The following is a 15,346-nucleotide window of genomic DNA, read 5'->3' as shown; positions in this document are numbered from 1 at the left end:
TGAATTATAACTAATGGATTTTTAAAAACTCTTCTAGTAGAAGCGAATCCTCATTACTCCACTTCCAACCAATCATCGCTTGTCATTTTTTTTTAAATGTCTGTCCTTTTTCTTTTTTTTTTAATGTTTATTTTTAAGGGAAACAAAGCACTAGCGGGGGAGGGGCAGAAAGAGAGGGAGACACAATCTGAAGCAGGCTCCAGGCTCCCAGCTGTCAGCACAGAGCCTGAAGCAGGGCTCCAATTCATGAATCTTGAGATCGTGACATGAGCCAAAGTTGGACGCTAACTGACCAAGCCACCCAGGTGCCTGTCTGCCCTTTTCAAACAAGTTTCATTTAGGCCTTTCCATCTCTGTCCCTTGGATATCACCTACTCAGCTAAGAGCTCTCTTTCTCGTCAGCACTATTCAAGGATTCATAAAATACAGTCAGATACTCTTTTTTAGGTACTGTTAAAAAAAAATATATATATATATATATACGTATGTATGAGGAGAGACTGCTAATATGAGATTTCCTTTTGGGGAGATGAAAATATTCTGTAATTAGATAATGGTAATGGCTGTCCAAATCTGTAAATATCCTAAAACCACAGACGTATATATTTTAAAAGGATGAATTTTATGTTATGTGAATCACATCTCAATTTTTTCCAAAGGTAAGATTCTCCAACTCTACCCCTGTATTTAACATTCAGCACTAGGAAGGAAAACTCATCATAATTTTTGAGACAGGAGTCTTTTCTCACACGCTTCTTGGAGAACACAGTCAATTATCTTCCTCTAACAATGAAGTGCCTATCATGGACAAGGCACCAGGACAGGTGCTACAGAGAATGGTCGTCACCAGACAAGCACAGAATCTGTCCTACTGGAAACCGCAGAGGGAAGACAATGAGTTATCTAATTACCACTGTGATAAGAGCTAGTAAGAAGTATAACATAAGAATGATCTAATCAGGGTAGTAGCGCATGTAGGGCTGGAAAGAGTCCCCAAAAAAGAAAAGAGCACATTGAAGAGGTACACACATGCCTCAGCCCACATAAGGTAATTACTCAACAACTAGTTCGAAGTGACTGGCAGTAAAATGAAACCCCTGGATCAAAAGAATTTGGACGGTATGCAATTGATAACTGGCTCTCATGTACCACAGGAGGCTCACATATCCACTGCATTAGCCTGGATGTGTATGTGAATGTTTTACCTACTGACAGTGTTATTACGGTAAGGTTTTAAAGTACTCACAAATGTTTGTGTTTATTATTCATGTAATCAGGGGCAAATACAAGAAGAAAATTAAGTTATGCTGAAAAACTGTATACATTCAAGTCTCTAGTTATTAATGATGATTGCAAAGAAAGCACAGGGCTTATACAAACTCAAAAATATAGTTAAATTTAACTTATGGCTCAAAAGTGTTATAAATAAATACATAAATAATTTATTAAAAGCAGTAAGGTCCTATCTTTTAACAGTGTGTGAAAACCCTGAGGTCAGCTAACCAGAGCCTATGGGTTAAATCTAGCTCACCCTCTGTTTTTCTAAGTAAGTTTTATTGGAACACAGTCATGCCTATTTGTTTATATATTCCCAACAGCCACTTGCCCAACACAAATGTAGAACTGAATTAACAGAGACCTTATAGCCACTAAACTCTAAAATATTTACTATTTAGCCCTTTACAAAAAAAATTTTGCCAACTTGTACTAAACAGAAGTGATTCACATTGATTCACAGCAAAGAAATCTTCTTATACAATCTTTAACAATGAACCATTCCTGGGGCACCTGGGTGGCTCAGTCAGTTAAGCCTCCGACTTTGGCTCAGGTCAGATCTCATGTTTGTGGGTTCGAGCCCCGCATCAGGCTCTGGGCGGACAGCTAGCTCAGAGCCTGGAGCCTGCTTCTGGTTCTGTGTCTCCTTCTCTCCCTGTCCCTCCCCCTCTCATGCTCTGTCTCTCTCTGTATCAAAAATAAATTTTAAAAAAAGATTAAAAAAAAAAAAACAATGAAGCATTCCAGTGGATAAGCAACAAACTCAAACTGCAAAGAATTCTATACATCTTGGGTACCTGGGTGGCTCAGTCAAATAAGCAGCTGACTTCGGCTCAGGTCATGATCTCACAGTTCGTGGGTTCAAGCCCTGCATCGGGTTCTGTGCTGACAGTTTGGAGCCTGGAGCCTGCTTTAGATTCTGTGTCTCCCTCTCTCTCTGCCCCTCCCCTAATCGCACACTGACTCTCTCAAAAATAAATAAACATTGAAAAAAAAAGAATTCTATACATCTATTCTGTTTGTCAATGTGCTGTGGAGTTCTAGATAAATCATAATAATTACTCTGTTTCATATTAACAGTAAAATTCAGAACAGTCAGGTCAGAGTTTTATGTAAGTGCTCAGGACCACCTGGGAAAGTTGTTTGTATTATCTTTTGCTCTCTAACAAACACACCCAAAATTCGATAGCTTAAAATAAATATTTTTTATCTCTTGAGTCTTCTGAGGGTCAGGAATTTGGGGTTGGTCAGGGCTGCCATCTTTTAAAACTTGACTAATGTTGCAGGATCTGCTCCCAAGGCTGCTTACTCACATGCTTGGCAAACTGATACTAACAATTTCCCCCCCCCCCCCCCCCGAGCAAATAATCCATGAATAAGAGCCACACAAATAAATAAGAGCTCTTTATGACTTTGTTTTGAAAGTAGACAGCATCACTTCTACCACATTCTATTCTTTACAGATGTGAAAGTATTAAAGTCCAACATACATTCAAGAGTATCAAAGTCAGACTCAGCTTACTTAAGAGAGGGCTGTCAAAGAATCTGCAGACATATTAATGCCTCTACAGTGTTTCAAATGATGAGTAAACAGCTTCAACAACATAACCAACAAGGCTTGGCTGATTAAAAAATCTGCTCTTAACCATTTTCATAAGACGTATTTTGTTCTATTTATGACAGGAGAGAGGTTTTATCACCACTTGTTAAGATTCTCAAAAAAAAAAAAAAAAAAAGTAAGCCAACAGAAAAAGCAAGGCACTTCAGCTTTTCCTATCTGATGCAGTAATGATGATGGGAGACAGTTATATTTTTGTTTTAGTTTTAGCTTTCTATTTTTTTCTTCCAAGGAGAAAAAGCAAGGAGAGAAGGTAAATTATGGTGAATAGATCGTGATCATAAATAATTGCAAAGCTGGACTAGAACAGACAAGTACTTATGATTCAGAACATAAAGATTTTCTCACATATAAATAAAAACAAGAAAACAGAAATTTAGATACGCATTCAAAACTGTGAGGTATTTAGGCGACAGGATGCAGGTATTGTACCATGATTGCTACAAGTTTACATCAGAGAAACCTCTCAAACAAGGAACACATACAGAACGAATTTACAAGTTAGCTGTAACAATTAAATGTATTTTGAAAATAAACATCTTAGTCACTAGACACAATGAACATTTGGTAAAATTCATCTGTTAATATTATTTCGAGGCAAAAAAGCCTGGGGAGCAAACCCTTCTCACAGAGGGGAATGAAGTAACAGCCATCCTGATTTCCTTAACAAAAAGCTTAAGAATCATCCTGAACTAGACAATTCAAGTGCTTTAAAATAAATTCATTCAAAGCCCACTCTAAAATGATTGAATTGTGTCCCCCAAAACTCATGTTCACCCAGAACCTATAAATGTGGCCTTATTTGCAAACAGGATATATGCAGATAGAACCAAGTTAAGATGAAGGCGTACCAGACTGGGGGTGGGGGGAGGGGGTGGCTAATTCAGTGCCTGATATCCTTTTTTTTTTTTTTTTTTGGTTCTAATATTTTATTGCCAAATTGTTAAACTTTTCAGGAAGTAAGAACATCCCCTTTTCTGGATTCCTCTAACTGGATACTAACTTAAATTCCTGAAAACATAAACTTCATAACAAGGTCATTATGGCTATTCTAGAAAGCAGAATCCAACAACATGGAACAAATTCTGTTAAATTTTTACTTTTCTTGCAAGAGGCTGGGTTTTGAAGGAAAGGATGAATATCTCAATTATAGAAATAATAGGAATTATGGCCATAGAATTGGTGTTTCATTCCTGAATGCTCCTTATCCCTGAGATCTTTATGGTCTTCTGAAATTGATTTATGGAAACATTTTTGTGCACCAGATTTTGAAAAAGAGTTCTTAAGCCCTAGCAGGTCCGTCTGAGGCTTCGCCACTCCAGCTCTAGGAATCCAACCCAGAATGGGTCTCATTTCCTTGTTTTCTGTGTTCAAGGTCAACCTTTCTCCTGGCCTTAAAAAGTGTTCTAAATCAAAAGCTTCCAAGTCTGGTTTACTTTCTAAAACAGTAGGCTTGCTAAACCTAACAGAGTTTTGACACATAGTACACGGGCCACGTATGGCAGGTTTAAGATGCTCATACTGAATGTAATGGTTTGGGCTATAGCAAGATATAGGTTGGGGTCTTAATGCCAGCTGTCTCCAGTACAGATCTTCTGTCTTTGTCGTATCCGTGATTTTTGGAAATGCTTTTATGTCACAAAAGTTAGTCAGATCTCTTGTTGGGTAACAAGGTGAGGGTGCATAGGTAGATAGCAAGCTTTGTTCTGCCTTAATCTTGTCTTCAATTTCCTGTTTTTTATGGGTGACACCTGCCAGCGTGTTATCACTAAGTCCCATCATTTCTGTAGAACTGGGTACAAAGGTATGAAAATTGCACGAAAGTCTGGGGGTACAGTCCGGACAGGAATGTGGTCTTTGCTGAACAGTAGCCTCCAGGGGACGTGGGTCCTGAAGCAGCTGAGCAATTCGTCCTTCTAGGGGTCTTGGAGGTTTTAAGACAGGATGGAATTTTTCTTGAGGGTCTGGGTCAAATCCTATCTGTCCAGTTAACTCTGCTACCTCCTTTTCATGGTAATCATCCAGTTCCAGGGGGTTCATGGGCCCCAGACATCATAATATACACCCTGACCTGGCCAAATCAAGGCTTTCTTCTTTGAATCCATTGGAAGATCAAGCAGTTCATATCTGTAAGGATGACAGACTCTACCAACACACTGGGTCCATGTGGAGCAGCCGCCTGATATCCTTTAAAGAGGAAAACTTACATACAGAAACACACAAGGAGAATGCCATGTGACATGGAAAGAAGAGATTGGAATGACAAGCCTACTAAGCCAAGGAATGCCAAGCATTGCTGCTTCTCCAAGAAGGTAGGAGAGAACATGCCACAGAGTCTTCCTCTGACCCCCAAGAATCACTCCTGCTGGCACCTTGATGTCAGGTATTTGGCCTCCAGAATTGTGAAAGAGTAAATTTCTGTTGCTCTCAGCTACCAGGTTTATAGTAATTTATGGTATGACAGCCCTAATTAACTAATACATCCACCCAGTTACTAACATGGAATTTAAATAATCTTATCATTTGTAATATTAGAAACATTTATCTTCAGCCTGAAAATTAAAAATATTTAATATTCAAGGTTTTCAGTTTATAAATTTAGAACAATTAGAGACAGCATCTTCATTTAAATGCACTGTCTCTTTTTGGGTACTGTCACACGGATGAATGTGACATAAGACTCCAATGGACTATGCACACGGTCAGCCACCAGAGATCCAGTGAGGTTCTCCCAAAGGCCAATAAAGCAACTGCACAGAGTAGGGGCTCAGTTCAGCTGAGATGATATGCAATTGCTCAACAAAAAACGGTCTTTGTTTAAGTCTTCCTGCTGGACCAGAAGTGTATCACACAACTACAAGTTTCAAGAATTTAATGCTCCAGATATAAAGTCTTCTCATACTCATAGCATCATAATAACAAGTTTTCCTAATAGGCACTACTAGCAAGCTGTGGGTTACAAATAATTCTGAATTTCCCAAAACAGGATTCCTTTACACCAAGATTTGTTTTTATTTCAAATTCAAACCACTTCCAGTATGCATGGCTAATTTAACACACCAGCCTGAGAGAAAGAGGCAACTTCTAGGGTATTTTCAGAATGGACGCACATTTTTCCATTTAATCACCTCTGTATCTTCAGCATCAATTTAAAAACAGGTATTACATAGAATGAAAAGGTAAAACTTCTGCCCCATTTATTTCCTACTAAACTGTTGTTAGAACATTTCTTAAGATTCAACAATTACTTGGGAAACCCAAGAGAAGTGGATTCAGATACTACAAATAAACTGTTTCTTTGTTAGCATCTTTCCTGATTGAAAATAAAGACAGTACAACTTAATACATTTCCAATAATCTAATACTGTAGGTTACTGAGCAATTCATAAGCATAATGAGAATACTGACCACAAAAGGTCACCTTCAAGGATTAATTTCCTAGAAAAGACTGCCTCTCTATATATAAAAAGCAATATTGACCTACCTTGTTTTCGAACATCTTCTACAGCAGCCACAAGCTCCTCCTTGAGAAACTGACTCTCCTTTGCAATTTTATCCCCCTTCTCCAAAAAATTTTCAGTTGCTTGTTCAACAGATGCAGCCAAAACATGAGCCTTCTTAGAACGGCCTCTCTTCTTATTTGAGGGCCCCTTACTGTTGGTGTTTACCAGAGTTGTAACCTAAACATTTCATTTTTACAAATTAAACTGCAGTCATTTAAAATGAAAACAACAGAAAAACTACCATCTTTTAAGACAGGAAAAATAAATTAGTCATGACAAAATGAAAATCACATTTATAAATTCCACTAAGCATTAACAAATAACATATACCCTCTCCATATTTAAGATATACAGCAATGTCACTCATTCAGGTCCTAAATTAATTTAGCTCTCAATGTGCAAGACAAAAAAGAATATTTTAATTTTTCAAACATGATAACAGGGTTTTTAGTTTTATTTTAAAAATTAAAAACAATTAGAAATTTGTTAGACATCTCTACATGTCATCAAGAAGTTTCAGGAAGAGGCATGCCTGGGTGGCTCATTAGGTTGACGGTCCAACTCTTGATGTCGGCTCAGATCATGATATCACAGTTCATGGGAGCAAGCCCCACTGTATGTGCAGAGCCTGCTTGGGATTCTCTCTCCTCTCTCTGTGCCTTCCCCCAGGGCACACACTCTCTCTCTCTCAAAAATTATTTTGGATGGATTCTGTATCTCCATCTCTCGCTGACCCTCCCCTCCTCACACTCTCAAAAATAAATAAAAAACATTTTAAAAAATTTTAATAAATTAAATAAACATTAAAGAAAGAAGGAGTAGTAGCAGTAGTTCCAAAAAGAGATTAATAATGAACTTATTACCTTTACATGGAGGTCACATTTTCTAGTGTTCAACATTACCAAAATGTTTTAAGGTAACTTGCTTCTGAATTGCTTCACATTTTATTCATACAACTCTCAGCAATTAATTAGCAAAAGCTCTTAAGAAAGAAAGGAAGGAGTGCTCAAAGTAGCCTACTGTGATGATGGTTTAAGTCCCACAACATTAACCATCATTAATATATATAATTCCAGCTGATCTGTAGGTTGAAGATGACTAAAGATTTGTTATTAGCCTTGCTTGCCACACAAAAGACCTGCTGAGAGCTATAGCAGATGGGCTCCAAGAAAGTACCTATTCCTGAGTCTTACCACACACTTTTACTACACATATATTAAAATATGTAAATATGTATGTATCTATACTTCTATGTATATGTATTTTTATATTAATTGCTAACAATGAAAGATCATCACATGGTGATATTTAGATTTCTAATAAAACATACCAAACCTACACCCTCAAATTACCTCCTAACTAATCCTAGACCATAAAAAGTTTGTTATTTATTCATTTTTGAGGGACTCAAGGGAGTGGGGGGCGGGTGAGTGCAGAAAAATAAAGAGAGGGAGAGAGAATCCCAAGTAGGCTCCACGCTGTTAGCACAGAGCCTGACTTGAGGTTCAAACTCATGAACTGTGAGACCATTACCTGACCCAAAGTCAAGAGTCACACACTTAACCAACTGAGCCACCCAGGTGCCCTAAGCATGGGGAAGAGACTTAACAGTCAAGGCTCCACAGGCCATCTTTCTTGAATACAACCTGTGCCTTTCCAAGAAAAGAATGATGCCAAGAAAATGTCTACAAAATGCAAACATTTGGTAAGGTACATTACATACCACTAATCCCCTAGTATTACCAATAAGCCTCAATAAAATGGCAGTAACTATGTTCCTATAGGGTTACAAGAATCCCCGCATCAATATTTTAATAATGAGTGGTGCCAAATCGTCTAAATACTATCAACTTAAACTCAACCACTGGAATTAACACTTTGAACTAAATAACCTTGCTCTGTGTTTGTTTCCAAGGATTACTACTATGGAACCATGTTATACCTATGTATTTGTGTGGAGATTCTTACCTGTGTAACAAGAGGCTCCAAAAGTCTCTCAACTGCCAGAGTCCTGATCTCTAGACTTTTAGGGTCCCATTTGAAGTTTATGTTGCCTGCATGGACAGCAGTCATTTCTGAAAAAGAAACAAAAGGCCAAAGTGAGGCAAACATCACACACAAACATGATATATGTAACAAATCTACTTTTATAAAGGACTTTTATAACAATAAAGCTACCTTTACCACAAGACAAGGGAAAAAATTCTTACTACTCTGCACAAGAGGGCCCAGTAACTCTTAACCACTTAACACTCTCAGATGCCAAGTTTAAAAACAGAGCAGGTACCACAAGAAGCACTTCCAAACATACAGAGCTTTTCCCTTTGGGCTTCTCTGGTACCAAGCCATGTCTATTTCGAGTTTTTCCATATCGACTTAGACGCAGGATGAAAAGCTGAAGTGAACGAAGGCCTGATTCTGATTTTTTGTACCTAAAAGGTGTAACTCCTTCATTTTTTGATGGATTCTTATAAAACATCTTGTCTTACTCTATTAAAACATAATGCTTAAGTCTGTTGCCCTCTGCACATACAGCTATTATCACTCATAGCCAGAAGAAACTTCAAGTTGCACTTAGTCAAATATCAACGCACTGGTGTCAAGGTAAACTTCCATTAGCAGCTTTAAGACTAGGGGAAGACTTCAACAAAAACACCCAACAATTAGTGATTGCTTCTAAAAGTAGTGTGTTAAAGATAAAAGAAAAAAAAGGCAAGGTACATAACTGAGATAAACACAAATACTAACTTTCAGACAACCAACTTGATATTTAAAACCTTAGGAGGGGGAATGAGGGGGGTGGGAAAAATAAATAAATAAAACCTTAGGAAAGGATGTTCTTTTGACCCAGAAATTCCACTTTTAGAATTTTATTCTAAAGGAAAAATTAGGGTGCATGAAAAAATTGGATACAATGATGTTAACAACAGCATTGCATACAATCATTACAAAATATAAACCACAAATTTCAAAGAGATCACTGAATAAATAAAGCACACAACCACCCAGACAATACTATGCTCTTACAACACATTTACAAAACTTAGGGGGAGAAAAAATAAACACTGTTCTCGTTGCACAGGTCTTTATTTCTATTAAATACCATTTCCCGGTGTCAGGATGGCCGAACGGGCTAAGGCACCAGACTAAATACCATTTCCCATTAAAGGGAACCAGGACTCCTCCAAGAAAGCGGGGAGAGAGGTTATTCCACGCAAGAGCTATCCTGTTCTGCAGAAAGCAAAGAGGAGTAACAAACACTAACCTATGAAAACAGAAAGGAAACAAAGGTTCCACTGGCAAATTTATGACAAGTTGAGTATCAAAAAATATGACTACAACTGCCTAATGATAGGCAGGCAGGCAGGCAGGCAGGTACATAAAAAGATAACCTATGACCATAAAGATCTCTCAAGAAAAAGTGGCAAGGGAATTTCTTTACCATGATTGTAGAACAGAATTGAAAAATAATCATTTTGCAAGCCCCAGCATAGTAACTGATTCAGGCAAGGATTGTTAATGGATATTAACACCATTAAGTGAAAGGCTACTGGGGGAACAGCAAAGTATCTATCACTTAACAAGTTACCAATTACAAGGGGCCAAGACATATCTTCACAAATCTGGTATCTAACGGGTACCCTCTCTTAAACAAATAACTAAACTCAGCATTGTTAATAATAAAACACTTGATACTATATGCCTCCCCAATATGAAGATGTGTAAAGTACCCTGTATTACCTATTAAATACTCTTGATGAAAAAAAACGTTAAATGTTTTTCAAGAGCCTCAGTGTTACTAAAAAATGAGTTGTTGAGCAAAAATAAATGTTTAACTAGAGTCTAATGAAGTCTCTATGCAGGGATTCAAAACCTTTTTCAATGTCATCCATCCTTCTGGCAGTCTAGTAAAGCCTAAAGACCATCAATATCCAATAGAAATACTATGTAAGCCACCTGTGTAATTTTCAATTTTTTTAGTAACAACATTAAAAGACTAAAAAGAGGGGTGCCTGGGTGGCTCAGTCAGTTGAGCAGCCTACTTTTGATTTCAGCTCAGGTCATGATCCCAGAGTTGTGGGATGAAGCTCCGCATCAGGCTCCGTGCTGAGTGTAGGGCCTGCTTTGGATTTTCTGTCTCTCTCCCTCTGCCACTCTCCCCCTACCATCACTCTCTAAAATTAAAAAAATAAAAATAAAAATAAAAAATAAAGGAAAAAATGTGTGACTATCCACAATATATCCAAATTACTATTTCAGCACATATTGAGTATTTTTTAAATTGTAAGATATTTTAATAAGTACTAAGTGTCCAGATCTGGGATGTGTTTTTACAATCAGGGCACACTTAAAGTCAAACAAGCCACACTTGACCCGTTCAAGAGACACCCGTAGTTAGTGGTTTCTGTTTTGGATAGTGCAACTCTAAGACCTTTCCTTAGAACAATTTTTCAAATGCATAAAACACAATTCAAAGGATTACAAAGGAAACAAATATACTGAAATTTAGTTTTCAAGATACTTTTGTAATTTTTTTTAATGTTTTATTTATTTTTGATACAGAGACAGAGCATGAGAGGGGGAGGGGCAGAGAGAGAAGGAGACACAGAACCGGAAGCAGGCTCCAGGCTCTGAGCTAGCTGTCAGCAAAGAGCCCGATGCAGGGCTGGAACCCACGAACGTGAGATTTGACCTGAGCCGAAGTTGGAGGCTTAACCGACTGAGCCACCCAGGTGCCCCCAAGATACTTTATAAACAAATGAATTTTACAGTAATATATGTGCTTCTTTATTAACATTAAATCAAACCTGGCAAGTCTGATTAACTGCTTCAAAGTAATAATGACCATGGATATTTTTTTCAAAGTATCATGTAATTACTGCAGATATGGAAAGCACTGAGATTCCTACTGGTAATAAAGTTACAGGTTCAAATGAAACGTGTAGTTTGTTATCTACCATAATAATAGAAGGAAATGTTAAATTCCTGTTAACAGTGAAAACAAAGACAAAATTTTTCCAATCCAAATTCACTGCAAGTTAAAAAACTCTAATATATCCTCAATTTCAAGTTCATAGGAAATAGAAGTTTATAGTAGATACAGAAGCATATGAAGCAATATCATAAGAAAACAAACGAATCCAGAGTGTAGGGTACTTTGTAAGATAACAAGGCCTTACTTCTTCAGTAAGTCAGTACTTGAAGGGAGAAGGTGATTCTAAAGTCTAAAAGACTCAAGAAAAAAAAAAAAAGACTCAAGAGATGTAAGAATCTCATGTAATACATGTACCTTGTCTGGACAATATTTTCAAAGAAGCAGATAGTAAGACATTTGTAAGGAGAGTGGTAAATGTTTAACACTTATTAAATATTAGATGTTATTACAGAATTACTGCTCAATTTCATAGGTATGATAATGAAACTGTGATAATGTAGAAAAATGGCTATTTCTAGGAGATGCATGCTAAAATATTTAGGGGTAAAATGTAAAGATGTTTGCAAATTTCAAATAGTTCAGAAGTTAAAATAAATACACAGAGATCAAAGAATTATGAAAAGACACTCATAACTATTAAATCTAGGTAAAGGACATGTGGATGGGTGTCTCAGATTTATTACTTTAGCATCTTTATACACCTGAAATTTCTCATCTAAAAAAATGGGGGAAATGCTATAGAAGCTTATGATAAAATGTTCAAAATATTTATGATTGAAGATGATAAAGAGATTTGAAAACAATATAATGTATAATTGAAGAAAGAAATAAAATTATCTAGATATATTAGATAAATACATAATATTATACATAATATTATATATATAATATAATACATAATACTAGATACATAATATTAACAATGGTGTTACCTCTAAGAGTTGGGGATAATGAGTAGTTTTAACATTCTTTGTGCTTAACTGTATTTTCTGATATTATAAAATTACACAGGCATGTAGAAAAAGTTACTTTTGTAATAAAAAAGCAGAATATTTTGTAATCTTTATATCTTTATGTAAGGAGGACAATACCATCAAGAGGTATATTTGATCATCATTTAACCACTTTGAACTTCCTTCCTCATTTGTAAAATAAGACAAATATTACCTTCAGAGGGCTTTTCGTGAAGATTAAATTAAATTGATTATGATCCACTCAACAAAATGAGAATCTGAGAAACCAGGCTAATATAAATAAGAAGGAAAGGTTCTTCCATACAATAAGAAACTAATAAATGTAGAAGAAATAATGTACTCAGGAAAAAAAAATCACCATTTATAAACCATGATGGTAATAATTGATTCTGGGAAGAATCATCAGAGACCACTAAATCAAGTGGCTAAAAGTTTTCTAAGAAACTGAATATTTACATAGGGTCATGCTAATTCCCAATAGATTACAAAGGGGGAGAGAGATAGAAACTTTAAAATGGAAAAACCTGCCAGATACCACCTTGACCAAGTGATCAAAATCAACATCCCCAATAAAAGGACACACTGACAACATATGCCTCCTGACAGAATGCACTAAAGAAGGACACATTACTTTGGTATTTCCTTCCTACCAAAACTAGCCTCAATCTTGTCATGAGGAAACATCAAACTCAAAGTGAGGGATGCTCTACAAAATAATTTGCTATAGTCTTCAAAAATGTCAAGGTCAGAAAAAACATACTGAGAAATTCTTCCAGATTAAAGAAGGCTAAACAGACATGACAACTAAACTGTAGTAATTCTGGACTAAAACAGTACTTGAAAGAAAAAAATTGAGACACCTGATAAAATCTGAGTAGGTTCTAGATTAAACAGCGTTGTATCAGTGTCAAATTTTCCTATTTTCATCAATTATGCTGTAGTTATCCGTGTTACATGTAATAGGCCTGATGTCTACAACTTACTCTCACTTGGTTCAGAAAAATATAATGCATTAAATATAAATTACATATACAGAGAGGAATGGAAACTGGAAGAGAGAATGGGAAGAAGAAAGCAAGGAAAGAAGAGGAGACACAAAAAAGAGAAATGAAGGGAGAACAGATGGAAACAGAGGGGTAGAAGTAGAGGGGAGAAGGGAGCAGGAGTAGAGAGGAAGGGAAGGGGGAGAAGGTAAGGTTAAAAGGAGAGAAGTAGGAGAGGAAAGGAGAGGAAGACAAGACAGAAGAGGGAGAAGGATGTCTTGAAATGTGGCTAGTGTGGCTAAGGAACTGATGTAATTTTATTTCATATTAATTAATTCAAACAACCACTAGTGACTACCTTATCAGACAGTGCAGTTCTCGATTCTACAGAAAGCAACATCAACACCTAAATTCTATACATTAAAATGATGACCAGAACAAGAAAGAACTGCACCTGTCTGTGACAAGCCCACTGTTGACAACTTTAATATGAAAATGTTTGTGTCTTCCACCATAATGCATGCTTGAGGCACAATAGGTAGACACTTTAGCAATTTTTGAAAACATTAGTGCTAGCATCATCTAACATTTCACAGATTTATATATGCATCAAAACTTCCTAGAATCATTGAAGATTGGATGCCAAAAGGAATTTGGATTTGCTTAATCGGGTAACATAGAATGCCAGTTTCCAGGAAATTTGTTTCAATGCAAGTGGGCAAATTTGCTCTCCACACTTACATTATGTCAGGCCTACACTTTGGTTTTTAAAGGTTATTTGTCTATGAAACTGAACAGCCCAAGTCAGTAAACCTTAGGAGATGGAGTGCTCTAGATTGCTAAAGGGCTGACAACAGCTAAAGCAAATGTCATCAAATGTCACAGATAAGACATTTCACAAAGAATGATTTGCCCCATGGACTCTGCATTCCTCTGTCCCAGCATTACATAGCCACTGCAACAACACAAAATAGAAAACCTTTCAAGGGAAGTACAGGTGCAAATAAGTTAAGTGAAGCTAGTTCCAAGTAGACATGTGGTCACTTTTGTATTTTAATTATTAAACAAGCACAACAATACAATTCACTTTCCCAAAGAAATAAACGGCTCCATTTTTGGAGTTTTTTAATTACACATATTTTTTAATTGTTTAACACTTATTTATTTTTGAGAGAGAGAGAGAGAGAGAGAGAGAGAGAGAGAGAGCGCACAAGCGCGAGCGAGCGCGCCAAGCAGGGGAGAAGGAGAGAGAAAGGGAAACATAGAATCCAAAGCAGGCTCCAGGCTCTGAGATGTCAGCAGAGAGCCTGACACAGGGCTCTCGTGACTGGCAAGATCATGACCTGAGCCAAAGCTGGACCCTTAACCGACTGAGCCACCCAGGGGCCCCTCCATTTTTTCTTGAAATAAAAAGTTTTGTAAAGAAGGAGCCCAGAGAAGGACAGTTAGCCCAACCCCTGGAAAGGCACTAAGCCTGAGAACTTGATAACTTGTGAAATCCAGCAAATCAAGGTCCAAACAGCACAAACGCAGTCCTAATGCTTTAGAATCCACAACTCATGCCCGCTTTTCCTTCATAAGCAAATGAGAGCCATGAGCTGAGAAAGAGGGTCTCAGGCCACCAAGAAGCTGCCAAAAATAAGGAAGGCTGTTCTGGAGATACCACAAAAAGGAAGTAAACTGTCCAAGGTAAGCCTGTGAAAATCAGGCCAACCAAGTCAGGATAAAACAAAACAAAAAACGGCTTCTCTGACACATGAGAAAAACTAGCTTTAGCTTAGGAAAAAAACAAGAGTACCCCCAAAATTTGCACATTTGTTAGTAATAAAAACATTCTCAAAAAAAAATGCCTTCTTGGTCTTTTCTGTTCCTAATTTTGATACTTAGGGGAATAAAATAATTCCACTTTCTTCTTAACTTGAAAAAAGGCAGAGTATAAGCAAAATAATAAATTGCATAAGATACTTGACCTCTCTGGGAAACCAAGGCCAGGAGAGGTAAATCCAAGCACTCTTTATCACACCGATGTAGGGGTCGTGGATCATATGAATTTTTTC

At 37.0% G+C, this 15,346-nt stretch overlaps 1 protein-coding gene and 1 pseudogene across 2 annotated transcripts in view; both read right to left on the bottom strand.

The window, feature by feature from the left end:
* Positions 1-15,346, bottom strand: part of CTNNA1 (catenin alpha 1) — a 178,818-nt gene that overhangs the window by 137,833 nt on the left and 25,639 nt on the right. For both annotated transcript variants that reach the window (XM_029941997.1, XM_029941996.1), the window contains exons 2-3: positions 8,365-8,471; positions 6,378-6,573 (exon numbers count right to left, since the gene is read on the bottom strand). In XM_029941997.1, coding sequence (XP_029797857.1) covers positions 6,378-6,573; positions 8,365-8,469 — 301 coding nt within the window. In that variant the 5' untranslated portion in view covers positions 8,470-8,471. The remainder of the gene's footprint in view (positions 1-6,377; positions 6,574-8,364; positions 8,472-15,346) is intronic.
* LOC115293976 lies at positions 3,970-6,038 on the bottom strand (annotated as a pseudogene).

Source organism: Suricata suricatta, chromosome 6, assembly GCF_006229205.1.
Source record: "Suricata suricatta isolate VVHF042 chromosome 6, meerkat_22Aug2017_6uvM2_HiC, whole genome shotgun sequence".
In the NCBI taxonomy this organism is placed as follows: domain Eukaryota; kingdom Metazoa; phylum Chordata; class Mammalia; order Carnivora; family Herpestidae; genus Suricata; species Suricata suricatta.
This window is presented reverse-complemented; position numbering and strand designations above follow the sequence as displayed.